Source organism: Myotis myotis, unplaced genomic scaffold, assembly GCF_014108235.1.
Source record: "Myotis myotis isolate mMyoMyo1 unplaced genomic scaffold, mMyoMyo1.p scaffold_m19_p_2, whole genome shotgun sequence".
Taxonomy (NCBI): domain Eukaryota; kingdom Metazoa; phylum Chordata; class Mammalia; order Chiroptera; family Vespertilionidae; genus Myotis; species Myotis myotis.
The window spans coordinates 216,275,513-216,300,992 of record NW_023416324.1 but is presented as its reverse complement, the minus strand read 5'-3'; the positions used below and the strand labels follow the sequence as shown (position 1 = coordinate 216,300,992).

Sequence of the window (25,480 nt, the reverse complement as noted above, 5' to 3'; positions counted from 1 at the left end):
GACATAATGGTACTGCAATAAAGGGCCTGATCGTTCTATTTTGGTAGCGAATCATCACATTAAAATGGCTCAGGATGCCACTGTTTCTCTTCCTCTTTGGACCACAGCGCTGCCCAGAGGTGGAAGCTCAGTGCCACCACGTGAGGACACCTGGGGCGCCGACCGTCCAGCACTGTTCACGGGAAGAGTGAACTGAGTGCACTCCAACAGGAAGTCACTTCTACGTCATCACTGCAGACTGGAGATGGGGCGGGGAGAAGCAGGGGGAGAGAGGGGGATACACTGCACTCATAGGCTCTTATGAAAGCTGCAAAGGGCTTTAATAGAAAATAAAATGGAAACTATTCCCTAGTGACTTCCTTAGTTACAGCTATAACTGAACAGAAGAATGAAGGCCTAGTCTAAAAAGAAATTTATTAATATAGATTACATATAAACTACCATCTACATTTTAGGCCATTGTATTACCTGTGTATATGTAACTAACAAAAATAATAAACTTGGACTAATTCCTACAGGGAGAGAGTTTATATAATGTTCAATGAGCATATAATTACTTAGGTATGTTAGTTACCATAAAGACTTATTTTGATCTTACAGATTTTGATAATTGCTTTTAAAAAAAACAAAACTTTTGCCTTTTAGGAAAATAGTTTGCAATATATTATTTTTATTCCTTAAAAAACTAACAGTAATTGAGGCTTAAAATGTTATTCCCTTCCATATAATTTCATACATAAAGGACATTATTTGAAAAGACACTCACCATTCACATTATCAGGCAATTAATCAAAACGAACCCAGAGAAAGGAAAAGAAAGAACAGTGCAGATGTTAGATTTTAGTTCAATGCAGACAAGTCATTAACATATAAAATTTTGTATCTATCAGGTAGGAGTAAAGGACCGCTGACAACATGTGTGACTCTGTGCGTATATTGTCGCAGTCACTGCAGAGACAAAAGGCAAGAGAGCACTGAAGAAGGTTTTAAGCAACGGCGGCAGAGCACCAGGTTGTGCAGCAAGAATATGTTCTTCACGTAAACTGAGTAAAGGGCAGTTTAACAATTTCAGGCTTTAAAAAACAGGATCACTTAGCAGACAATATGGAAATGTCAGTACATGTGATTCTATGATGTGAACAGAAGGCACTGGCAGGCAGGGCCCTCTGCCACATGGCGGCTGTGACGCGGGAGGGACAAGCACTCGGGGCGGTGCGTGTCTTACAGAAGGTCACTGGCCGCATGAAGGAAGAGGCTGAGTGGGAAGCAGTGCTGACTGTCCTGCTTCTACTGAAGCAATCTGCGGAACTGCAGAGATTTAAAATTCACCTGGGGTCACGAGCCTTAAAATGTCCCTATTGTATGTAAAATAATGAAAAATATCTCAAGTATGTTTCCAAAGTCCCTCAATATGGGCCCAATATTAGAGTGGAAAATAGTCTGCAGGTCATGCCAGCAATTAAAATGCAACGATGAGGCCCAGAATTATAATTAAGTCCATAGCTCACACTTCTTTTGCACATTTTCCTAAGTCTCATTTTCAAGGTAAAGTAAGTAAAGCATAAAAACATAACCATTAAGCCCTAATAATGTTGGGCTCACAGTAGGTGTTGCAGAAACTGTCCACTGATTTATCTGTCCATCCAGCGTTTGTCATAAGTTTATTAAACGGAAGGCACTGTGTTAAGTGCTTGGGACCCAAAGCCAAATATGATAGGACCCTTTATTATGAAGATCATGGTTAAAAACACCCTACTTATAATAAAAACTAGAGGCCCGGTACACAAAATTCATGCACCCTCTCGCAATCTGGGACCCCTCGGACATCCCTCTCACAATCCGGGACTGTTGGCTCATAACCGCTTGCTTGCCTGCCTGCCTGCCTGATCACCCCTAACCACTCGCCTGCCTGCCTGATTGCCTCTAACTGCTCACCTGCCTGCCTGATCGCCCCTAACTGCCTCTGCCCCCACTGCTGTGGCTTTGTCCAGAAGGACGGCCGGAAGGTTGTTCAGCTGTCTGGTCTAATTAGCATATTACGCTTTTATTATTACAGATAACAGTATAAAAAGTAAAACAAATATGCAAGGGAAGAGTCATTTTTTAAAAATGCAAGCATGTTACATATAGGCAGGCCTCAGGGATTCTCACTAAATGACTACATATGTCTGTCATACAGCCCCTCCGCCAACCTGGGGAACAAACTACGTCCTGCTCGATCAGGGCCCCGAGAGGAGGAGGACTGAAAGAGGAGTAAAGGCATGAGAAGGCAGACTTCTAGAGGGAACTTGAAAACCCTCTTAATTAATAAAGAGGCACGGAAAAGCCTTACCAGGAGGGAAGGGGGGCCGTGTCTAATTCCACAGAGCCACTCACCTTGGCCTTTCCTTCCAGGGCCCCGGTCCCGGCATAGATCTTGCTGATGGAGTCACCGTTCGCCGACCACATGGAGCGGAAGACCTCCTGAAAGCGAGTCACCAACTGGGGCTTCTCAGCCAAGCCGAGGGCTTCCAGCTGTTTCGCCAGCATCTGAGACAGCCAAGAGTGACTTTTGTTAAGTGTGTTAATACGTTCATTGTGACGTGACTTTTTAAGAGCTACCAGGAGTAAACTGAAAATGTGCAGTGATAGGACTCTGTAGGACTGGATTCTAGGCTGTGCTGTTTCCCACCATTTCTATTTTTAAAGTAAATACCATGCCAAAACCGGTTTGGCTCAGTGGATAGAGCGTCGGCCTGCGGACTGAAGGGTCCCAGGTTCGATTCCGGTCAAGGGCATGGACCTTGGTTGCGGGCACATCCCCAGTGGGGAGTGTGCAGGAGGCAGCTGATCGATGTTTCTCTCTCATCGATGTTTCTAACTCTCTGTCTCCCTTCCTCTCTGTAAAAAATCAATACAATATTAAAAATAAATAAATAAATAAATAAAGTAAATACCACATCAATGAAACTTACAAGCAACTGAATATTCCCTTGTAGTAAGAAGAACATCTTTCTGGCTAATGATAAAAGCGTACTAAAGTATCCCTATAAACCACACTACTTCACCTGGTTCATCTAAAAGAACTAATTATTCAGCAGCACGGAGCAGGGCAGAAAAAGTATTGACCTCGCTTATCTAAATGTAAATGGAATAACTGAGTTCCTTCCGTTTTTAGATTTAGTTCTGTAGGTTTGGGTAATAAGGTCCGGAGATTATGAGGCAAAAAGAGCTGCTCTTGAACTGTCACAAACCAACACTCATATCGGTGCTGTGTGCCTGGGGCCTGGAGGAACGCAGCGGGCCAGGGTCTCTGGCCACCCAATCCCCTCATCCCAGGCGCAGTAAGTGTGCAGAAAGCCAATGATCTTTACTCAGGATGAACTGGGCCTCGAAACCCGGCAGAGTCAAAGCAACGCACAACCCGTATCTGGCCCTTCTCTCTCACCGGGAGTCCAGTCATAACGCACGCCTGGAATCACTGAACTCCGTGCTCTTTGGGCTTTCTTCTACCTTATCTATACGGATGGGCACTACCCACAAACCTCAAGGCATCAAAAACAAAATCCTACGAAAACCCTAACCCGGGGTTGACTGCCAGGGCTGGTACCAGCGCCGTTCCTCGCTGGCAGAGAATGAAGCAGACCAAGCCAGGGCCGCCTTCATCATTCCGACCGCTCTGTCTTTAAGAAGGTGGGCCAACTGGTCTTCACTACTAGGTTGGCTCTGCCTGCTTTACTAGGAAATTGGTAACCACTTAACCAGTTTCTCACACCTGACTATCAACAGTGGATAACCAGCCGAGTCAGATTCTGAAAAGGGAAACCTGTTGCACTTTTAACAAATCTTTAAAGTGCCTCAGTCAACTCGCTCTCAGAATCCACATCAATGCATCCCACCAGCTAAAAACAGAGTCGGCGGCACCGAGCCACACAACACACTCCGTCCAAAAGGCCAAATGCCTGCTTTCACTTTTCCTGTCTGTCATATTTTCTAAGTACATTATAATGATAAATCTCAAAGACAGATTTCAGAAAGGGCAAACAGTAAAATGTATTTAGTTACTTGAGAAATGTCTCAAAAGACATTTCTGCAGCAGAGAATTCTACATACTGTGGTTTCATTTTTGAGACAGAAAGAACCACAGCTCCAGCAACTAATCAACCAACATTCCGGCCCCGGTCAGACCATGCACGAGGAATAGGAAGGTGGGACTTCCTGTTCCTGTTTCCACGGCCTCTGAGAACTGCTCAGTCCCTGCAGAAGGAGTAAGTGAAGACCCGCCCCGGCCGCGGCCCTCACCGCGCAGGACAGAGGACTTTGCGGGCACGGAGGCAGTGTGTCCGGCACTGACACTGTGTCTGTATTTGACTGGCCCTGATGGTTAAGAGGCAGAGAAAAAAGAGTCTTTACACAAAGACCATTCGAGAAGCTGAATCTCATTCACTTCCATTCTTGCTAACACAGTCCAGTCCTTCAGAGCCACGGATTGGCAGACGCCATGCAGGCTGCATTGGGTACAGACCGTCCAAACGCACCCTACAGGCTGTGCACGGTCACAGAGCCTCTCCATCCAAGAAACCTTTCAAGGACCACAGAGAGAACGAGGACAGTACAGATATATACGTCTTTCTTCTTCTTCTTCGAAAGGAGGCAAAAGAGGCAGTTACTGGACTAGGAGAAGCAGGAAAAGTTAAGGAGTAACGGAGGGAAACACAGCTATACATGGAGTAAAACAGGTAAAGGAAGCTGAAAAGACGAGGGATGTTGGGGGGAAAAAAGAGTAGAAGGGAGATGCCTTTACTGAACCTAACTGCTCTGGGGGCGGTCATGAGCGCCACTGAGAGGCGCCGCACGGTCACGCACAGGACGGCCACGCACAGGACAGCCACGCACGCTCGCTGGCTCCTTACCTCCAGGCCCAGGAAGGCCTGCACGCTGTTCGTCCTGTCCAGGCAGTCCAAGCAGTTGGTGCGGACAGTCCCACTCTGGCACCTGCAACAAAGTCACTCAAGTTAAAGAGCTTGTTTGAGAAAAAAACAACAGAACTCAAACAAACTGAGAAAAATTAAGGTGATTAAAAGGTAGCATCTACTTTCTCCCCCCAACTTTTTATCATTACAATTTTCAAACATAGAAGAAAGGTGGAGGAATTCTACAGTGAGTATCTGTCTACTCACCAGGTCCTACACCTGTTACCATTTTGCCACCTGTTCTTTATCACATACCTGCATGTTCCTCCACACCCACTATTCTTAACTAGCCCAGCAGTTAAGAATACATTTAGACTCACAACACCACAGTTCTCTGCACATAAAAGATATCAAACATTTAAGGAATAAATTTTGAAAATCTACGATTGAAGGGAGTGGCTACAGGGTTAAGCCTCGGACTGACCTGTTGGCAAAGCCACAAACAAGTCCCGGCTTAGAGGGCACAGTCCTCTTAGCATAATGAGGCTTGACCTTATGACGCTCCCTAGATCCTTCCTACGTAGCTAATGGGCTGTGGGAGGTGCAGCAAGTGCTGCCAAAACAAGTGAAACTCACAAGAACACTGTAACTATGGTGACCACTACCTTGTTTACCCCTGGCTATAAAATAAAGGCTCAGCTTGCCTCTGGATCTCCCTCTGTGGCCTCAGCCAGGCACAGGAAGACCCACCTAGACCCAGCTTATTCTCTTTGTCTTTTCTTCACTCCTTCACCGTCCTCCCTCAAGCTCCCCGAACCCTTGGCTGAGCTGGCCTGGCACTTAAGATCTCTTATCTCTATTGACTGTCCTATTGAAGTTTCTATAGCATTAACATATAGTAAATACTGTACACTGAAAAAAATGTGAGCTTTGTTTACCAAAGTTTACCTCAACCTATATTCTTAATTTCAATCTTTCAATACTTACTTTTCTCCTCTACTTCATATGCAAAAGCTAACGCTAAATTACACTAAAGCAGACAATACGCAACGTCTTTTACTTCTATTTGCATTTAGTTGTCTTTACGAGGCAAAAATATTAAAACATCATTTTAAGAGAGAAGGGGAACAGCCTCTCAGTACCAGGCTGGGGTCGGGAGCCTGAAGGATTCTAGTTCTCACACACCCTGGTCACGTGACGAGGGGCAGGCTACGCCAGTGCCTCCATTTCCTCCCCTGCGAAGAGGGATAAAATAGGGCCTCGCCGCTGTCGCTGATACGTGGAAAACCCAAGGGCACTGCCTGGCCACAGTATGCACCCAATAAAGCAAGCTTTTGTTATTACCGGCTGAATTCTGAAGAAAAACAAACCTCAAATCAAGTGTAGTCATTATAAACTCTCATTTTAAAAAGGACATTTAAGGGTGTAATGTTAAGAGTCATTTTTAAATTATAGCAAAGTTCCAATTTAAAGGAAAGAGAAACGAGCAGGCGAACCTTCGAACGTCACTTCCGTCGAAATGAAAAAAGCCGTAATCGAGGAACCGCTGGACCTGAGGCCTGAGGACGCTGTGCAGCTTCTCGGCCTTGCCCCCCTTCACCAGCTGGTGGTAGTCGAAGCTCACCATGTGCACGTCGGCGGCGTGCTCCGAAGCCTTCAGGTGGCTCTGGGAGGGAAAGACAGGCTTCACCAGGGGTCGCGCACGAGGCCCCCGTGTACCTGTGATGGGAACCTGACCCTGAAATGCAACACTGACGCGCAAGGCTTTCATCCCCGCAGCAGCCAGTTCTAATGCCATGTTTCTCCCAGCCCTCCCGCCCGTCCCCGAGAGGCGCGGTGATGGGCAACCAGAGGACTTAAGTAACATCTCATCCGGTTTAGAAAATGAAAAGCTATTTCCACCCACTCGCATTTCATGTTTACAATCCAAATTTAACTGTTTATATCTACCATAAATCTCAAAGTGGCTCTTGTTTTAAGACAAAGACTATAAAACATAAAATTCTTTTTTATATCTTTGTCCAATACATACAAATGCTTTGAAAGTTTACCATAAAAAGTTATTCTCTAATGTATAATCTGTTTATTAATATTTATTTCACAAAGTTAAAATAGCTGAATAATTCTGGAGCTCATTAGATTGAATTTAAGGAAATGTTTCTAACCATTTTGTTTAAGCTTATAATTCTATATAACATCATAGTTTATATTAACTATTAAATTGGTGTTTATGAAGAATGTTTTCTTTAGAAGGCTTATCTTTTACTTGAAATTCTCACATTCCTCTCATCAACACAAGAAGGTGTGCTCCTGCTGTACATCAAGGCATTCATCACCCCCTCAAGGGCTAACAGTGACTGGTTTCCAGCAGTGGGCAAGCGATTGCAGGTGGAGGAGCAACCAGGAGAGGAGCACACAGGGGGAGGAGGACACCAGGGGGAGGAGCGCACCAGGGGGAGGAGCACACCAGGGGGAGGAGCACACCAGGGGGAGGAGCACACGGGGGGGGGGGAGCGCTCCAGGGGAGGAGCAACCAGGAGAGGAGCACACAGGGGGAGGAGCGCACCAGGGGGAGGAGCGCACCAGGGGGAGGAGCGCACGGGGGGGGGGGAGCGCTCCGGGGGGGAGGAGCACACCGGGGGGAGGAGCACTCCAGGGGGAGGAGCGCACGGGGGGGGGGGAGCGCTCCGGGGAGGGGGAGCACACCGGGGGGAGGAGCGCTCCGGGGGGAGGAGCGCACCAGGGGGAGGAGCGCACCAGGGGGAGGAGTGCACCAGGGGGAGAAGCGCACCAGGGGGAAGAGCACACCAGGGGGAGGAGCACACCAGAGGGAGAAGCACACCAGGGGGGGGAGGACACCAGGAGAGGAAAACATCAGGGGGAGGAGCACACCAGGGGGAGAAGCACACCAGGGGGAGGAGGACACCAGGGGGAGGAGCACACCAGGGGGGGGAGCATACCAGGGGGGAGGAGCGCACCAGGGGGGAGGAGCGCACCAGGGGGAGGAGGACACCAGGGGGAGGAGTGCACCAGGAGGAGAAGCACACCAGAGGGAGAAGCACACCAGGGGGGGGAGGACACCAGGAGAGGAAAACAACAGGGGGAGGAGCACACCAGGGGGAGAAGCACACCAGGGGGGGGAGGACACCAGGAGAGGAAAACATCAGGGGGAGGAGCACACCAGGGGAGAAGCACACCAGGGGGAGGAGCACACCAGGGGGAGGAGGACACCAGGGGGAGGAGCACACCAGGGGGAGGAGCACACCAGGGGGAGGAGGACACCAGGGGGAGGAGCACACCAGGGGGAGGAGGACACCAGGGGGAGGAGCACACCAGGGGGAGAAGCACACCAGGGGGAGGAGGACACCAGGGGGAGGAGCACACCAGGGGGGGGAGGAGCACACCAGGGGGGGAGGACACCAGGAGAGGAAAACATCAGGGGGAGGAGCACACCGCCTTGGTCTTGCCCAGGACAGAGGGACACTCGGGGGAGGACCTTCTGCATCTCCACCACAGCAACAAGCCCACTTCAGGAAAGTGTCAACTGCCTTGACAACTTCCCACAGCCCCAGGCTCACAACCTTACCCTCCACCGTTTCCTAACAGCCCGAAGGCTAACGTCCCACAGCACCACCCTTTCTCTAGGAAGCCATTTCCTTCTGGCAGATCCCAGGACTCTACTGCATTGTTACACCCTCCTTACCTGGAAGGCCTTGCTGAGCATATGTTCACCTTCCTTAGATCCAAGCAGATTTATTACTATTTGTTTGCCATACAGATTCTTAAGTGTTCTAAAATGCCTGTTAAAGGAAGAAAATAAGCACATGTCAAGTGATAAAGTGACATTTTTATTCAAGAAATAAGAATCCATTATTAATCAGAACTTACATGGTTCTGTTTAAACTCATAGAACCGGCAAAATTGAATACAGATTCATTCCACGTGGTCTCAGGAACGGATGAGAACGCAGTGTCCTCTCTGATCTGGGCGCCGAGCCCCCGTGCGGAGCTGCGGTCCCCCGTCCCTCTCCCCCGGGAGCCCGGGGCTGGCCCAGCACAGACAACACATGCTGGGCGGGCAAGGGCGCAGGGCTGCCCCTCACACCCGAGGACATCACAGCCTCCGTGAGCATTTACCCAGTGCAACCAAAACCTCATTGCACGTGATCAATATACTATAAAATGTTAATACTGTCACAGTCACTTAAATTCTTTGTTTTGCACTAAGTGCTTGAAATCCAGTGTATACTTTACACTCCAGCACATCTCAATACGGGCCAGTTATGTACCCAGCAGTGACGTAGGGCACAGGGCTGTGGTGCTGGGCGGCCGCCCGCAGGGAGTCTTAAGGCTGAGACCAGTGCTGCCACTGCTAGAGGTCGTAACATTGTCTCCGGTTAAGTCAGGATCAGAAGACATTTTACTTGGGAGCCAAAAACTGTAGAATGAATCTGTAAATGTAATGATCACAGGTCTCACCGCTTAACAATTTCAAAACCGAGAGCACCTGTACACAGAACCAGCCCTACCTGTCAAAGGCGGGCGCATTGGCTTCGAAGCCCCTGGACATCCGGACACGGTGCGAGCCCACCTGGGACAAGAAAGATGTGGTCACACCAACAGCCAACATGAGACCACAGACAAACCACCGCCGTGCGCAGTCACGCATTCGCTGAGCACAGAGCAGGGCGCGAGGTCACTGACCACTCACCACAGTCTCTTAAAAAGACAAGTTCTAAAAAACAAAAAAAGGCAAGTTCTAGGAGTTTCTCCTCCCTTTTATTTTTTAAAATGCAACCTCATAACAAAAGAGCTAGAAGTCAGGCCATTATAAAACACTTGTAAACTAAGAGAAAATTTTAGTTGTGAAAGATACACGTAAGCAGCGACCCCTTACACAGTGCCGACCGCGTGTGCCAGGCACTGGTCTGCGCACCTCCATTCCGTCCACACGAGAACCCTCAGCAGCAGCTGCACTGCCACCGCCACTCCCTTCACAGACCCTGCCAGGCCCAGGGCAGCAGCGGGAGAGGGAAGATTATTCACAGCTTAGTTTTCAGCGGCGGCATTTTCCTGCCCACAGAAGCTAAGTTGTTATGTACTAAGCTACTGAGAAGCAAATATGGAAACCCTAACAATCAATGTGCTATGAAAACATCCAGATTTTACTATCAAACACGGCAGCTGAATTCCTACGGATGTTGAAAAAACATCACAGGGAAAAAATACCTGATACAATTCCAGGAACTCTGCACTCAGATCCTTGTTTATGAACCTAGCTGATATTATTAGATTGAATAATAGAACTCTCCAATGAACCAACAAATGATCCTGGAAACTTAAAACATATGGGAACTTTCAAGAGAAAAAAACAACAACGCTGAACACCTACCTGCAAGCCTGGCTGCTCCCAGAACAACGGAACCGAGCCCCGGATTTGGATGAAGGAAGAGACGGAGTCATCTAAGTACACGACCTGTAGAGAGAAGCACGGATAAAACAGTTCCGCAGGCACGGCTGCCACCTCTACGTCAGGAGACAAACTGACTAATATTGGTTGCACAGGTTGTATCTTATGACCCACCTCTCATACACAAATTGTCCTAACAAAATATCTCCTATATATACAGGGTGGGGCAAAAGCAGGGTTATAATTGTTTGTGTGGAAAATAATACGATAATTAATAAATACTAATAATACAAGGTTAAATTCTGTTTTGCGTGTACTCCTAACTATAAGGCACTTTTGCCCCAACCTGTATTAACCAGAAAAATATCCTATATAATAAAAGGCTAATATGCAAACTGTCCCCTCGACCGGGAGTTCAACTGGGAGTTCGACCAGTAGGGTGGCCCCGCCCTCCGGCTGACCGGCCCAATTGGCCCCCATTGGGGCAGGCCAGCCAGACCCCACCCATGCACAAATTCATGCACCAGGCCTCTAGTTAGAAATATAAGCATAGGAATCACAACTTTTAAAAAGGAATTCCTGTTAAACAGTACATACCTTTCTATTTTTTATACACATACCTTTCTATTTTCACATACTTTTTTCTTTAGTTTTTCATATTTTTAAAAAATTAATTTGAAGATGTGAGCTGGGCTTGAGGTGTGGACTAAATTTGCAAATATATAGTTTCACAGCAAAAAATATCACAATTTTTAAGTTTGGATGGTTCAAATATCTACAGATGAGAATTGGGATTGAATTGACTTCATTTCACAGAAAAACACTTTTCCCAAGTTGTCTAGCTCTGTCAACGAAGACTTTAAATTCAACACCAAAGTGTAGGCCCTGGCGGGCCATGCTGAGCAGTGAACCGCCTGCTCCTATTCGGAGAGCGTCCCACCCTGCTGCTGCCCTACTGCTTCCCGTGCGTCCCCCGCCCACAGGAGTGGAGCAACAAAACCCTGGGTACCTGCTCCGTTTCTACAAAATTGGCGACGTGGCCATCGTCGTTGGTGCCCCGGACATTGAACCTGGTCCCGGCGCGCTCGCAGCTCAGCCTGGAGATGAGGCAGGCCTTGGCCTGCTTGTGAGCCGCGTAGATGGTCCTGATCTCAACGCCGCCGCACATGAGACGCAGCAGCCAGTCGTCACAGCTCACGCCGTAGTGCTGGAGGTGCAGGTGCAGAGACTGGTTCCTGGGAGAAAGGCGGGCCGCCTCAGTCCCCAGCACAGGCAGCACAGCGCCGTGTCCTCCCGGACACGCCGTTAAACCAAGGCACTGAGAGTCTGCCGGCTCGCGTACGTCTCCCACGCTAGGCCTCAGGAGGCTGGCGTGAAACGAGATCCCGGGCAAGTGACCTGCGCCCAGCGCAGCGCCTTTCTTCACCTTTCCCGGGACTTGTGTCTCATCCCTCAGGGAGGCGCAGGGCTGGCGCGAGCAGCAGAATCTGCCCCTCACCTGCGCCCTCCTGCCCCCCACAACCATCTCCTCCTCTGCTCCTTCCGCTTACTCACAGCACTGAACGTGACCTGCATCCCATTCCTACCGAGTCAAATAAAATTAAAATAATATGGGAATGTTGGCTTAGAAGGGCAATACTGCCAGAGACAAGATCTCAAAACTAAGAACAATAAAATGAGTAACACAATCCTATTACAACGAATTCATTCCTAATTTTAAACTATAGATCTTAAAGATATTTCTGAAATGAGAGGCCAGTCGAGATCAGGGAGAGCAAATAGGTTTCATGACAACTTCTATGAAGTGACAGTGGGCGTCTGCCTTGCCCGCTGAGGATTCTGGGGCAGAAGGTGTGCGGCTGCACGCCCGCTCCGCCGTCTGAGAGTCAACGCTGGCCCGCAGTGGCCCGCTTCACGGACTCACCAGAAAAACCTGTTGTCGGTCGTGTGCTCCTGCATGCGGCGATGGGCGTTAAGACTCAGGTCCAAGCTGACCCCTGAGGCAGACCACGCGAAATAGAAGTTCCCTGAGTTCAGCACCTTGCGCACTTCTGAAATGCGATCCTCATCTGAAGAGTCAGCTCGCAGGGATATAAACTCCGTGGAAGTCACTCGGAACACTTCCGATTCTTGAATTTTCCCCACAGACATGCACCCGGTGACGAGGACCAGATAATGTAGCGTGGTGTCACCTGCGAGAGCAGACTGCAGTGACTCGAAGGGTTTGAGAGAGAGTGTCAATCATTTCAGACTCCACATGGGAGCTGCCCGCGTGGTGACGTCTTTCAACCCTGACCCATCTAACCTGGGATGATGTCGGCTGACGGGAGGCTCGCCGCCTGCTCAGGTTCATTACGCTGATGATAAACTTACCCAGATTGAGTCGTAAAACACCCAGGAGCCCATAGGCATCCAGCACTTTGGAGTATGTACTCTTGATTGCCTCCTTTTCTGCAGAAGCTACAAAAGAAAAAAGTTTTAGGATCAGAAATAAGACCTGATACATCAGGTTTTATTTACCTATAAAGTCAGAGTTTCAACCAAACATTTCTAAATCTAAATGTGATATTCTTAGCAAAGGCGATGCAAAAGCACTTCCTCCGGCTTGGAGCCTGAACGTTCCTCCCAAAGGGTGAGCCCAGGCGCCAGCGCTACCGACTGACCGGCCCTCCCACCGACCGCGTAACCAGGCCTTCAGCAGCTTCGTTTGGGCTGTGTTGGTTTTCCTTTCCTCCCCGCTGACGGGTTTGACTGCTGCACGACTAGAACCACCGCTCTGACGTCCTCTCCAGGGTAACACAGGCCCGAACCAGAGCTCTCTCTGAACTGGCCCCCAGGCACCCTTCCTGTTTCGTTTCTCATCACCCCCACTCCGGCATCCCCTGCTCTCACCACACACTCTCACCAGTGCTCTCACTCGCCCTTTCACAGTCTGCACCTGGCCTCCTGCCTGCAGGGCTCTCCCCACCGCTGCCTCCTGGCAAATGCCCTTCACCTGACAGACACAGGCAGAAGGTCACTTTCTGGAAGGCTTTCTGCGCCCCCAGCACAGCTCGGTCAGAGCTCCGTCCTCGTGTTACCGACACTGTCTGTCCTCACGCCCTTCCCTTCGCCAGGCTGCCCTCCTCGCCCTTCCATCCCCACACGCAGGCTAGGGTTTCACACTCAGGACTGAGCACCGTTTACAGAATGAAATAACCACCACACAGCTTTGCACGGGAACGGGAAATCTTCCGTCTGCCTTGTCTTGTTTCTTCCACAATAAAATCGATGTTGTCTTGCTAAGGACACAGCCCACAGAACCATTTCTGTACCGCAGGCTGTTTGATTGATATACTAAGAAAAAAACAACAAAAAAACCTCACCCTCTGGAACTTTAAAAGTCTTCCTAGTTCTTAGCAAATACATTGATTAAAAATTTGACAGAGAAGCAAAGTAACCCACAGCTAGAATCTCAAAGGATAATTACAAACACACCTTCTCACACCTACACATGCAGAAAGGCACGGACCCTCGATCCCTCTGCCTCCCTCCAAGCCCTTTCCTCTCCCGCCCGCCACCGCCCCCAGCCCGCCTGCATCTTCCCGGAGGAAGCAGCGCTCACCTCCAAATGGCGCGGCGATGATAAACTCTGACAATACCGTGTGAGCCCGCCCTGTGCATTCTTCCTAACGAGGAAGAAAGATTCCTTTGTTCTATGAAACTCCATGAAATACATAGAAATATATGTGTAAGAGGGAGAGACCTAATTGAATTATTGTCTCATTTCTCAGCAATTTAGTTCTGGAAAATAAGGTGAGCGTCTCCCACTGGGAGATGAGTTAGGATAAGAAAGCCAGGCCCCTTTAACACGCCGTGCAAACCGGTGAATGGCTCAGCGCTCCTCCCCTGCCCTTCCTCTCCCAGAGTCCCGGGCAGCCCTCTCCCCTCTCCGCCTCGGGAATACCCGTCAGTCATCCTTCCAAATACTCGCGTCCCCCCTCCAATACCTAACGCAGACGCCACCCCGACCCTCTCCCTGACCCCTCTGGCTGCAGGCCAGCCGGTCTCTGAGTCACAGCCGCACAGCACACACTGCGTCCGACTCATTTCTCTGCATCTCAGCCCAGCACCAGCCCCACACGGAGACGCCGGCCCTGCGGCTGCCGAGTGTGCATCTGCTAGACCAAGACGAATCGAGCGGCTCAGCACCAGAGGAACTGTTTTGTTTAAAATAATACATAAAAAGAGGTACTTTTTTTATCCTCACCCAAAGATATCCCCCCCCCTTTTTTTTGAGAGAGAGAAGGACAGCGGGAGTGGGGGGTGGGGGGAGAAACATCGATGTGAGAGAGACACATCGGCTGGTTGCCTCCCACACGTGCCCTGACTGGGTCCGGGGGTCTAACCTACAACCCAGTCCGTGCCCCGACAGGGAATGGGACCCATGACCCTTAGGTTCTCGGGCTGACGCCCTAACCACTGGGCACACCGGCCAGGGCAGAAGAGAAACACTTTCCCCTGGCATGGACAGTACCTGAATGCTCTTATTGAAATGTAACAATTCCTCACGGGGACGTCTGGAAATGCAAAGGCGATGCCGGGTGTCTGGTGGGACGTGAGGGTGGGCGTGGGGAGACAGGCGTTGTCACCTGCTAAGGTGCGTGGGGTGCTGGGCAGAGCCAAGTGCAAGGATAATGGAAACGGAGTCCGGGCGTGTGGACAGGAAGCTCAGGTCCCTCTCCTGCCACAATGAGCTTCTGCTCACCACTGTCAACACTCTGCTGAGGCCACGCCGCCCAGCTGGGGGACAGCCTGCCTCTCGGGCTGGCAGGGAGGGGACAGGGAGCTATGGGGACAGCCTGCCTCTCGGGCTGGCAGGGAGGGGACAGGGAGCTATGGGGACAGCCAGCCTGCCTCTCGGGCTGGCAGGGAGGGGAGAGGGAACTAAAGAAAGTTAGCGAGAATGAGAAAACAGGATGACAGTGAGCGTGACCTTCCTAGAACCACATCTTGCCTGTGGCTGCACACCCCCGTGGTTTGTGGGCAAGGGATTTGCATGCGGGCAGCACCGGGGAAGGCAGACCCAGAGCTTCGGGGCAGAAACGCTCAGCGATGAGGCGGCACAGCCGCCGGGTTCCAGATGAGACTGGAGGCTGGGTGATTCACCGGAGATCACAGAACCGGCTGCAGGAGAGCCGCTCTCCATCTCAGCACACACCAAGGGAAGAATGTTTAACAAGGCCAAGGTTTTCTCTGCGTAATTAAATAATTAAAACTCCAGCTGGAAGACATTAAACCATCCAAAGTAATGTTCCACTTAAGCTACACATTTCAATCTTGGCAACAGGCCAAAATAAAAACCACCTTTCACACATGCAAGCAACAAGTACGCGCCGAATGCCTGCCCGCTCCCAGCGCCCATCCCTCTGTCAGGAAGACGGGCATCCCACAGCCATCCACACGGAGTCCCACAGACGGCACCAACTCACTTGCACTCTGCAGAAGTGGCCTCGCAGCTGCAGCCTGAAGCATGACCAGGCGGCGAGCAATGAAAGGGAGGCACAGCGTTCCGGGCAGCGCACACACAGCCCCGGCCACAATCCCATCGGCACGGTGTGCGCATGGGCACCGCCAGGCAGGCACAGGACGTGCACACCGTGTCATTCCTAACAGGACAGACGCCGGGAGAGCCACACACGAACACGACACGGCAGCAGAAGTGAGCCAGCTACTGTCACAGGCTACCGCGTGGGTGGCCTCCCACGCGGGCCGCTGACAGAAAGCAGCAGACGCGACAGAAGACAGAGTGAACGGCTGCACTTCTGTTCAGCTCAAAGCCAGACAAGGACGTGGGCCCAGGGACCGCCTTTGCGGGTCCGGGGAGGTCACTGGGAAGGGGCGGAGGGACTCCGGAGGGCGAGCCACCATGTTCCACTTCTCCACCTGGGGCGGCCACATGCGGGTGTCCCTCGCACTTCATCAGCCTGAGCACTGACGCACGTCCTTTTCTACTCGTGGGAAGAAGCTTATTTTTAAAAGTAAAATGTCGAGCAGAGAGAACAGCATGCGTAAGACCCTGAGACAGACCGCGTTCGGCACATTCGCACCAAAAGGTCAGTGTGGCTGGACACAGAAACCCCGGAGTGCGGGATTCTAGACTCAGTGCCAACCACTGAGGTAGTAAGCCAGGGGATAATATGCCCAGCTCGTGTTTTCAGAGACCGGAGCGTGGGTGGGGGCGTGGGGGCAGGAGACGGATTAAGAAGGCGAGCAGCATGGTTCATGAAAGGGGCCCCGGGGGCTGGCTGGGACAGAGCCGTAGGGGTGCGTGCTGCTAGGAGGCTGAGCGGCCTGGCCCGGGTGGAGTGAAGGGGATGAGAGGAAGCGTGCAGGGTGATGCTTAGGGCGTTAGGATGGAGTGAAGGGGATGAGAGGAAGCGTGCAGGGTGATGCTTAGGGCGTTGGGATGGAGTGAAGGGGATGAGAGGAAGCGTGCAGGGTGATGCTTAGGGCGTTAGGGGTGGAGTGAAGGGGATGAGAGGAAGCGTGCAGGGTGATGCTTAGGGCGTTAGGGGGTGGAGTGAAGGGGATGAGAGGAAGCGTGCAGGGTGATGATTAGGGCGTTAGGGGGTGGAGTGCAATCCATGAGGTAAGGAACACGGGACCGAGAGCAGGTCTGGAGCGAGGAGCTGGCACGACCCCAAGGCTCACCAAGGCCCACCTCGCTTGCTCCCCTTCTCTCGGGAGCAGCGTCTGTTCATGCCTGGAAGTTGTTTCAGACACTGGGTTTGTTTCGTCCGCTGTTATTCATGGTGGGAAGGTAAATTCAGTTACTGTTACATCGGGTTAGAAGCGAACATCCTGTTATGGTCCTGGGCTGGTTATATCTTACAGGACAATTGAGAACATCTGCTAGACCTTAAATCATGTAATGAAGTCTCATGATGGGGTTTACTGCTCAGTGAGAGAAACTGCCTTCGCCTTCTATTTCCTGATGGCAAAGTGAGTGGCAAAAAGCGAAAGCAGTGGGGAGCATAGCTGGCCCTACTCATCCACTAACCCTGCCACCCAGGCCACAATGGGAGGGTGAGGTTGATTACTTTTTTAACTCTTAGAGTGCCGGGAATGCGATCGCGCTCCTCCTGCAGTGTCCGGTTCTAAGTCTGCTTTTATTAGTGATGATGACATTGCCAAATATGTCAATTCTTGCTGTGAAGATGACGATTTTGTGCAAGATATTGAATATGTAACTCCATTTACTTGCGATTCATAATTTTTTTCCTAAACTGCTGTAAAATCAGCAAAAATGCCTTGGCAATTTTAACATAGTTCCTAGGATATTGGTTGGCACTCGAAGGGTTAAAGGTTGATATTTAAGTTGACATGTACTATTTCTATTAAATATGAACATTACAAAAATAACTTACAAAACAAAAGTGAATTTTTGCAGCTCTATCATAAAGTGATACACAAGTCTACATTTCATCATTTCTGTGCAGAAAAGTCAACTCTACACAGTCACGTCTTCTCTCAGCTTGAGCATTTTTCTTAAAGGGCAGCTGTGAAGACTGGCAGCACTTGGCAATTAAACAGAAAGAACAACGATGCACACTGCTTGTCACCACCCACGACATTCACACAAAATTCGAGAAGCCGACATTTAACTTGGCCACCAAAGAAACTCGGCCTTTAATGGCCCGCCCTAAATCAAGCCACGCCTCACTCTACTGTATCACTAGTCCACGGCAAGGACACGCCTCCTCATCAGAACACGCTGCCCTTTTCACGCCTGACTTCAGTCTTCCACTAGCACCCCTTTCTTTCCCCGTTCATCCCCACTCCCCAAGTAACCACCACCACCCTCACACAGCACAGACAATAATCACCGTGGAGAAAACCAACAGAAAGACTGTGCCACTGGAGCCACCATTTCATTTCTCCAAGCTCAGTTTCCACATCTGTGATGTGGGGTAAAGCACAGCCCAGAATTAAATGAAATAACACGTCCAGTGCCACATCTCCCCACGTATGCTGAGATGCTCTGGGACACTTCCACAAACTCCCAGCAGAGCTGCGGGGTATTTTATTTTATAATCCTCACCCAAGGATATATGGAGAGAGAGAGAGAGAGAGAGAGAGAGAGAGACACCGAAAAGAGAGAAACACTGATCAGTTGTCTCCCGTAAGTTCCCCAACTGGGGATTGAACCTGCCTTTTCACAAATGGGGACAATGCTCCACCAACTGACCCACCCGAACGCTGAGGATATTTCTTTAGAGCGGAAGGGAGAGGGATAGAGAGGTAGAAACAACGATGACAGAGAAACACCCATCAGCTGCCTCCTGCACGCCCTCTACTGGCCGGTGGATATTTTAAATTGGAGGAAACGTGGAGATACTCAACATGTTAGCTCAGAGTTTCAGCACTAGATTGCAGTGCAGTCCTTACTGACATCCTATCTTTCTGGGGCTGGGTTTGCTGGGATAAAAATCAATGCAGGTCCTGATGAACATGGACCTATGAACGAGGAGGTCATAGTCTCTCTCCTCGTTGATGTTTCTAACTCTCTCTCCCTCTCCCTTCCTCTCTGAAAGCAATAAAAAAATATTTTTAAAAAAATCAATGTGAAACAGGAAATGAGGTGGCACTGTCCAATATGATTCCAAGGTCTGAGAAGCTATCCAACACTCTAAAGCCACATACATCCTATATAATAAAAGCCTAATATGCTAAGTGTTCAGTCGGCTGTTCAACCAAAGTATAATATGCTAATGATATGCTAAGGCCACTCAACCACTTGCTATGATGTGCACTGACCACCAGGGGGCAGACGCTCCGACTGGTAGGTTAGCTTGCTGCTGGGGTTTGGCCAACTGGGACTGAGCGAGATGGTCTGGACATGCCCTGGAGCCCTCCCGTGGCCCCTCCTGGGCTGGCCAACCTCCTGCGTCCCTCCCTGGCTCCGATCATGCACTGGTGGAGTCCCTCAGCCCTCTCACAATCCGGAACCCCTTGGGGGATGTCAGAGAGCTGATAGTGGAATGACCGGTCGCTATGACGTGCACTGACCACCAGGGGGCAGACACTCAACACAGGAGCTGCACCCTGGTGGTCAGTGCACTCACACAGGGGGAGCACCACTCAGCCAGAAGCCGGGCTCACGGCTGGTGAGTGCAGTGGCGGTGGCAGGAGCCTCTCCTGCCTCTGCGGCAGCTCTAGGGATGTCTGACTGCTGGCTTAGGCTGTGGGGAGCAGGCCTAAGTCATCAATCGGACATCCCCCGAGGACTCCCAAACTGCGAGAGGGCGCAGACCAGGCTGAGCACCCCCCCCCCCGCCCAGAGTGCATGAATTTCGTGCACCTGGCCTCTAGTTTAACAATAAAGCAGGAAATGGGTTGGAAAAGAATGAGGTGGCTTGTGAATTTAACGACTGTGTGCGCCTCACTGGCTACTTGCCCTTCCCTGTGATGGCCTTTGTATGTCTACAATTGTAGAAAGAATAGGAAAACTGAACCCTACAGAAAACTAATAGATGTCTCTTCTTCATGCAGTTTTATGACTTGCTGACATCACACCTGTGCCTGCCAGGACCAAACACAGCACACTACTTACAGAGGACCCATGCGCTACACTAACCACTGCTCCACACACATCAAACTTCCTGTTTTAATGAGTAATGCTAAAAATGGGTACAGTATACAAACACATATTGACTTCTCTAAGGATAAGACTCTCCAGAAGGGGTTTTAAATAAATAAATGCAATGAAATAAATTAATAATGAAATTATTTTCCATTTAAAGAAAAGTAACTTTAGAACAAATTAATAGTATTTATTCATAGAAGACATAAATAACATTCCTCATTTTCTTTTTCTTTTTAATTTAAATTCTTTACATTCCTCATTTTCAATTAGCATTTCAGAAAGACTTTAAGGATGTGGTTATAGTTATTTCCATCAGTATTTTTCTAAACAAGACCAAGCAATATAGATAAATGTCTTTTATATCAGCAGCTCAGTCAAATAGTAATTCTTTAAAAGAGAGAAAATAAGTTTTATAGAAAAAAGTATCTTTTTTTTTTTTAAAAAAAGGATCCTGTTCTCAGAATTCTGGGTGGGCCCTGCTCTCAGTTTCCTAGGTGATTTTATATATCTATATATCTATCTACATCTATCTATATCTATAGATAGATATACACACACATATTTATTTATTATTGATTCCAGAGAGGGAGACGGAGAGATAGAAATATCAATGATGAGAGATAATCATTGATTGGCTGCCTCCTGCACGCACCACACTGGGGTTGAGCCTGCAACCTGGGCATGTGCCCTTGACTGGGAATCGAACCGTGACCACCTGGTTCAAAGGTCGATGCTCAACCACTGAGCCACACCAGCTGGGCAAAGGTATCGACTTTCAAATATAGAGAATATTGCATGTCTGTCAACTTTGTTGTCTAGTTTAGGTTGGTCTTCTTCCCTGTGCCACTTCTTTAATAACCATGATGCTGCAAGTGTGAGTGAAACAGTGTACTAACGCTAGGGGTACAAAGATTTCCAAGACATGGCGTTTCCTCAGAGAGTCGGCACCCAGACAGACACCCGCCCACAGCTCCCTGTGCGGGCGCCGCAGGGAGAGTGCTGTGGGAGCGTCAGCCTCTGTTCAAGCTGTGGGCTCAAGAAAGCTCACTATTGGCCCCATGACAACAGCAAATGCACTATAATTCTGGAAACATGGTTATTTTCCATAAATTTTGCAAGCCAAAGTTGTCTGTCCCATTATCTATCATAGAAAGGCCTATGTAAACTATGCTCAGAAATTGTCATCCCACCCGGCCCGTGTAGTTCAGTGGTTGAGGGTGGGCCCATGAACTAGGGCAGCGGTTCTCAACCTGTGGGTCGCAGCCCCTTTGGCAGTCGAACGACCCTTTCACAGGGGTCGCCTAAGACCATCCTGCATATCAGATATTTACATTACAATTCATAACAGTAGCAAAATGACAGTTATGAAGTAGCAACGGAAATAATGTTATGGTTGGGTCACAACATGAGGAACTGTATTTAAAGGGCCAGAAGGTTGACAACCACTGAACTAGGAGGTCACGGTTCCACTCCCAGTCAGGCACATGCCAGGTTTTCAGGCTCAATCCCCAGTAGGGGGCTGACAGGGGGCCGCCAATTGATGTTTCTACCTCCCCCTAAAGTCAGTAGGATATTTTTAAATAAATTATCATTCCAACCCAATTCTATCAGAATTTGGGGCGGGGGCTGGAGCCCAGGCCCCGGTGTGTGAAGCCTGCCCAGGTGAGTAAAATGCACTCCCCAGGGCCACTGATTCCGTCCTCGCCTCATGACTCATTAGGCTGGGAACCCGGCCAAATACGCAGAGTCCAGAGCTGCCTTAGAGGGCACTGGCCCTAAGAGGATCCCTGATCTGAGATTATGCTCCCTGCATTTTCACCCACACCCCAGTTTTGACATGTGCCAATAATGTGAGATAGCATTTCATGTGGGTATCTCTGGCATAACCACTTCTGGCAGAACCCAAGGAAATTCAGTGACGGCCAATAGCTATTGCCCAAGATGTCTAATTTCCCAACTTTACTCATTAAAGCCAGGGCCACGGGAGCCTCCAGGAATCACCAGCTTTGGGTACATGAAGGCCGAGGCCTGCTAGCGTCCCTGTCACCACCTACTGCACACAAGTATGCAGAGACCAACAAAACCAGCATATAGAAAGTGGTCATCTCGGGAGACAGACTGAGCTCTAGGAAATGAAGGGAAGGAAGACAGAAGAGTGGGCTGGAGGGGTGGGGGCGGAGCCTCAGGAAGGAGGAAGAGGCTCGCACTGGAAGGTGGGGAGGGCATTCTCGTAGTCAGGAGAGCGGGCACAGCCAGGAGCAGCATGATGGCGTTGGCAGCAGCCTGGCACTCGGCATGATGGCGCTGGAAGCACGAGCGTTTCCTTAGAGATCAGCGGGGACAAACAGGGTGAGGAGTCTGAACTTAATCTCACGGAAAAATGGGGTTACACTTGTGTGTAATGTAAGAAATGGTTTGGGAGAGTCTCCTGGCAGGTGAAATGCAAGCCGCACCGAGTGCTAGGGGCCGTGGTGTTTTCCACGCTCGGCCCCTGAACACGGCAGCTTTTTAAAATGTGACGGTTTGTCAAGTGAGCACAACAGCCCCGCACACACCTTGGCATCACTCCAGACGGAATGTCAGGGTAACTTTGTAAGTCAAATGATTTATAAAAAGGCCTGTTAGCTCCTAAACATTAAAAGTCTCTAACAGGAAAACATAACATACCCAAGAGATTATACATCCATTTATGCTAGCTTTACAGAGAGGCAATATTCAAGCTTTATTTTTTTCTCCTGAAAGAATTACTTACATAGTCTAAATCTAGTACAAGAAGTAGAATTAATAAATAATGAAGATAGTATTTTTATATCCTTCCTCCTTAGAATATCAATGCCAAATGGATGGTTGGGGATTTTTTTCTTAAGTCATTTTTTGGCAAAAAGAGAGCTGCTGGAGGTTTGGACGGATGGTTAGCCTTAGGGTCCCTGACCTGGGAGTAAAGTACAAATAACCCTGATCCCACAGGTAACGGTGCCTGGGGGCTGAACATCCGGATCCCTGTCATTACCGGTAAGGACAATTAAATAAACATTTGAATTTAGACAAATTAGAAAATCGGGTAATGCCATCAAAAACACAAGCTGGTAAAAAATGTCTCACATGCTAAGCCAAACATTTCCCCCAAATATTTTTAATTAAGAATTCATCAGTATAATTATACTTGTAGTAGGAAAAAATATGCTATGCAAATTAACATAGCAAGTTAAGTTTGGCGTGTTTAAGTATAAAAAACAACTTGAGTAACGTAAGTCCATACTGACTGAGTATAACCCATATTATTAATACTTATTCTTAGAAGATATAGCCACTTCCTGCTATATGTCTCTACGAAACAAAAACATAATAAAGGATAAGCAATCATCACTAGACCACTCTTAACAACACCATCACATTTCAAATAACCCGACACTGAACTTATTTGCCAAAATCTTATATTAAGATAAACATTCAAATTAATATTTTTATTTTTGATTTCATGCATTTGCCCACAAGATAACCCAAAACATATTAATCTAATGTTTAAAAAATCCTCACCCAAGAATATTTTTTAATTGATTTTCAGCGAGAAGGGGGGAGGGAGGGAGAGAGAGAAAGAGGGAGAGAGAGAAACCTCCATGTAAGAGAAGCATCAGTTGGCTGCCTCTAAGATAATCCACTGGTCCATTGAGTATCAACTGGACGCCACCCAGTGGGGGATCAAACCCGAAAGCTGGGCATGGGCTCTGCCGGGGAACGGAACCCTTTGGAGGGGACCATGCTCCAACCGGCCGAACCTACTCCTGTGTGTGTGATAGTCTCCTTTTCTTTCCAAGAGACTATCAAAATGATTTTTAAATATGAAGTCAATCACATATTCCACATGAAATTTTAAAAAGCGCCGACAACCCTCTAAGGCGCTGCACAAACACTGGACAGTCTAACAGCTCGTTACTGCGACGGCGCTGGAAGAACGCTCCATTCAGGACGAACGGGAAGCCGCCGTTCTGGACGGGAGGCGATCGAACTGCGGGAGTCCTTCTCTGAAGGAGGGTTCACTTTTCCAAGCGGCAGAGAAACCCACGAAAGCAAGAACCTGCACCCAAGACCTGCATCCACCCGCCGAAACCCCTCAGCAGGGGAGGAAAATGAAAGTTCAGGACAAAACGAGGCTGGACTGAAAGCAAAGCCAAGCCTATGGGCTGGAAGGTATCGGGGCGGGGCGGGGGGTCCCCCCTGAGCCTGGCTGGACCTGAATGACCCCCGAAAACCGAGCCCCGGGACTCACAGAGCACGGCCACCGCCCCGGACTCGAACAGGAGACACTCCTCCTTGTGCCTGGTCTCCACCATGAGGCTGAAGGGCGGGGGGTCCAGCTTGTGGTAGACCCGGAACCCCTTGCTGAACGCCATCCTGTCCGCAGAGGCAGCCTGTGGGAGCGAGCAGAGCAGATGCGGCGCGGCTCCCGCAGCCGGTCCCCCTCCCCCGCAGGCGCTTCCCCTCCCCCACAGCCGGCTCCCCCTCCCCCGCAGCCGATCCCTCTCCCCCGCAGCCGCTCCCCCTCCCCGCAGCCGATCCCTCTCCCCCGCAGCCGGTCCCCCTCCCCCGCAGCGTCCTCCTCCCCGCAACCCGCCCCCTGCCCCCGCAGCCGGTCCCCCTCCCCCGCAGCCGGCTCCCCCCAGCCGGTCCCCCTCCCCCGCAGCCGGCTCCCCCCAGCCGATCCCCCTCCCCCGAAGCTGGTTCCTCCCTCAGCCGGTTCCTCTCCCGCAGCCGGCTCCCCCTCCCCTGCAACCGGTCCTCTTCCCCCGCAGCCACCCGCCCCCCGCCGGTCCCTCCCTCCCCCGCAGTCAGCACCGTCCCCGCCGCCGGTGTCCCCTCCCCTGCAGCCGCCCCCCCCCCGGGCCGGTCCCCCCTCCCCGCCGCCCCCTCCCTCGCAGCCGGTCCCCCTCCCCGCCGCCGGGCTGCCAGCGCCCAGAGGCCGTGCGCGGGGAGAAGGGTTCGCTCCACCCGCAGCCGGCACTCCAGGCACCAGAAAGCAACAGCGGAGCCCTCAGCGCCGGTTCCCGGTTCCCCGCGGCAGGACCGGCCTGTCCCCCGCTGGGAGCCGCTCACAGCTTCCTGCTCCGGGCGGCCGCCGCGGGGAAGGGGCCGATTCGGAGGCGGCAGGTAGGAGGGAGGTCGCACCGCCCGCGGCGGGGGCGGGGAGAGGGGACCCGCCCGCACGGCTCCCCGGGCGGCGACCCCGGCCCAGGCCACGCGGGCGGGAAGCCACGACGCGGGGCGCAGAGCTGACCGGCTGCTCGCGGTCCTGGACAGCCGGGGCCCGAGGCGCCGAGCAGCCCGGCGCGTCCACGGCGCCCGAAGCCGTCCCGTCCCGGGGGCTGACAGCCGCTGTCACCACACCCGCCCGCCGCCCGCCCTCCGCGCCGCGTCCCCTCACCGCTGCCGCCGCTGGACGCGGACCCGCCTCCGGGAAAGCCACCCGCGGCCCGGCCGCCCTGGGTCTGGAAGCGCCGCTGCCGCCCGCCGGCGCCTCCCTCCTCCCCCGGCTCCCCTCCGCCTTCGCCCGCCG

The 25,480-nt window shown here is 50.7% G+C and overlaps 1 protein-coding gene across 4 annotated transcripts in view; it reads right to left on the bottom strand.

Annotated features, from left to right (window-relative positions):
• The window catches only part of SYNJ1 (synaptojanin 1), a 59,690-nt gene extending 34,210 nt beyond the window's left edge, over positions 1-25,480 (bottom strand). For 3 of the 4 annotated variants that reach the window (XM_036347449.1, XM_036347451.1, XM_036347450.1), the window contains exons 1-11: positions 25,349-25,480; positions 24,197-24,338; positions 12,675-12,761; positions 12,226-12,493; positions 11,311-11,536; positions 10,284-10,367; positions 9,421-9,482; positions 8,596-8,692; positions 6,389-6,558; positions 4,893-4,974; positions 2,377-2,529 (exon numbers count right to left, since the gene is read on the bottom strand). In XM_036347449.1, coding sequence (XP_036203342.1) covers positions 2,377-2,529; positions 4,893-4,974; positions 6,389-6,558; positions 8,596-8,692; positions 9,421-9,482; positions 10,284-10,367; positions 11,311-11,536; positions 12,226-12,493; positions 12,675-12,761; positions 24,197-24,320 — 1,353 coding nt within the window. In that variant the 5' untranslated portion in view covers positions 24,321-24,338; positions 25,349-25,480. Of the gene's footprint in view, positions 1-2,376; positions 2,530-4,892; positions 4,975-6,388; positions 6,559-8,595; positions 8,693-9,420; positions 9,483-10,283; positions 10,368-11,310; positions 11,537-12,225; positions 12,494-12,674; positions 12,762-24,196; positions 24,339-25,348 lie in introns of those variants that run through there. The other variant, XM_036347452.1, reaches the window with a different exon arrangement.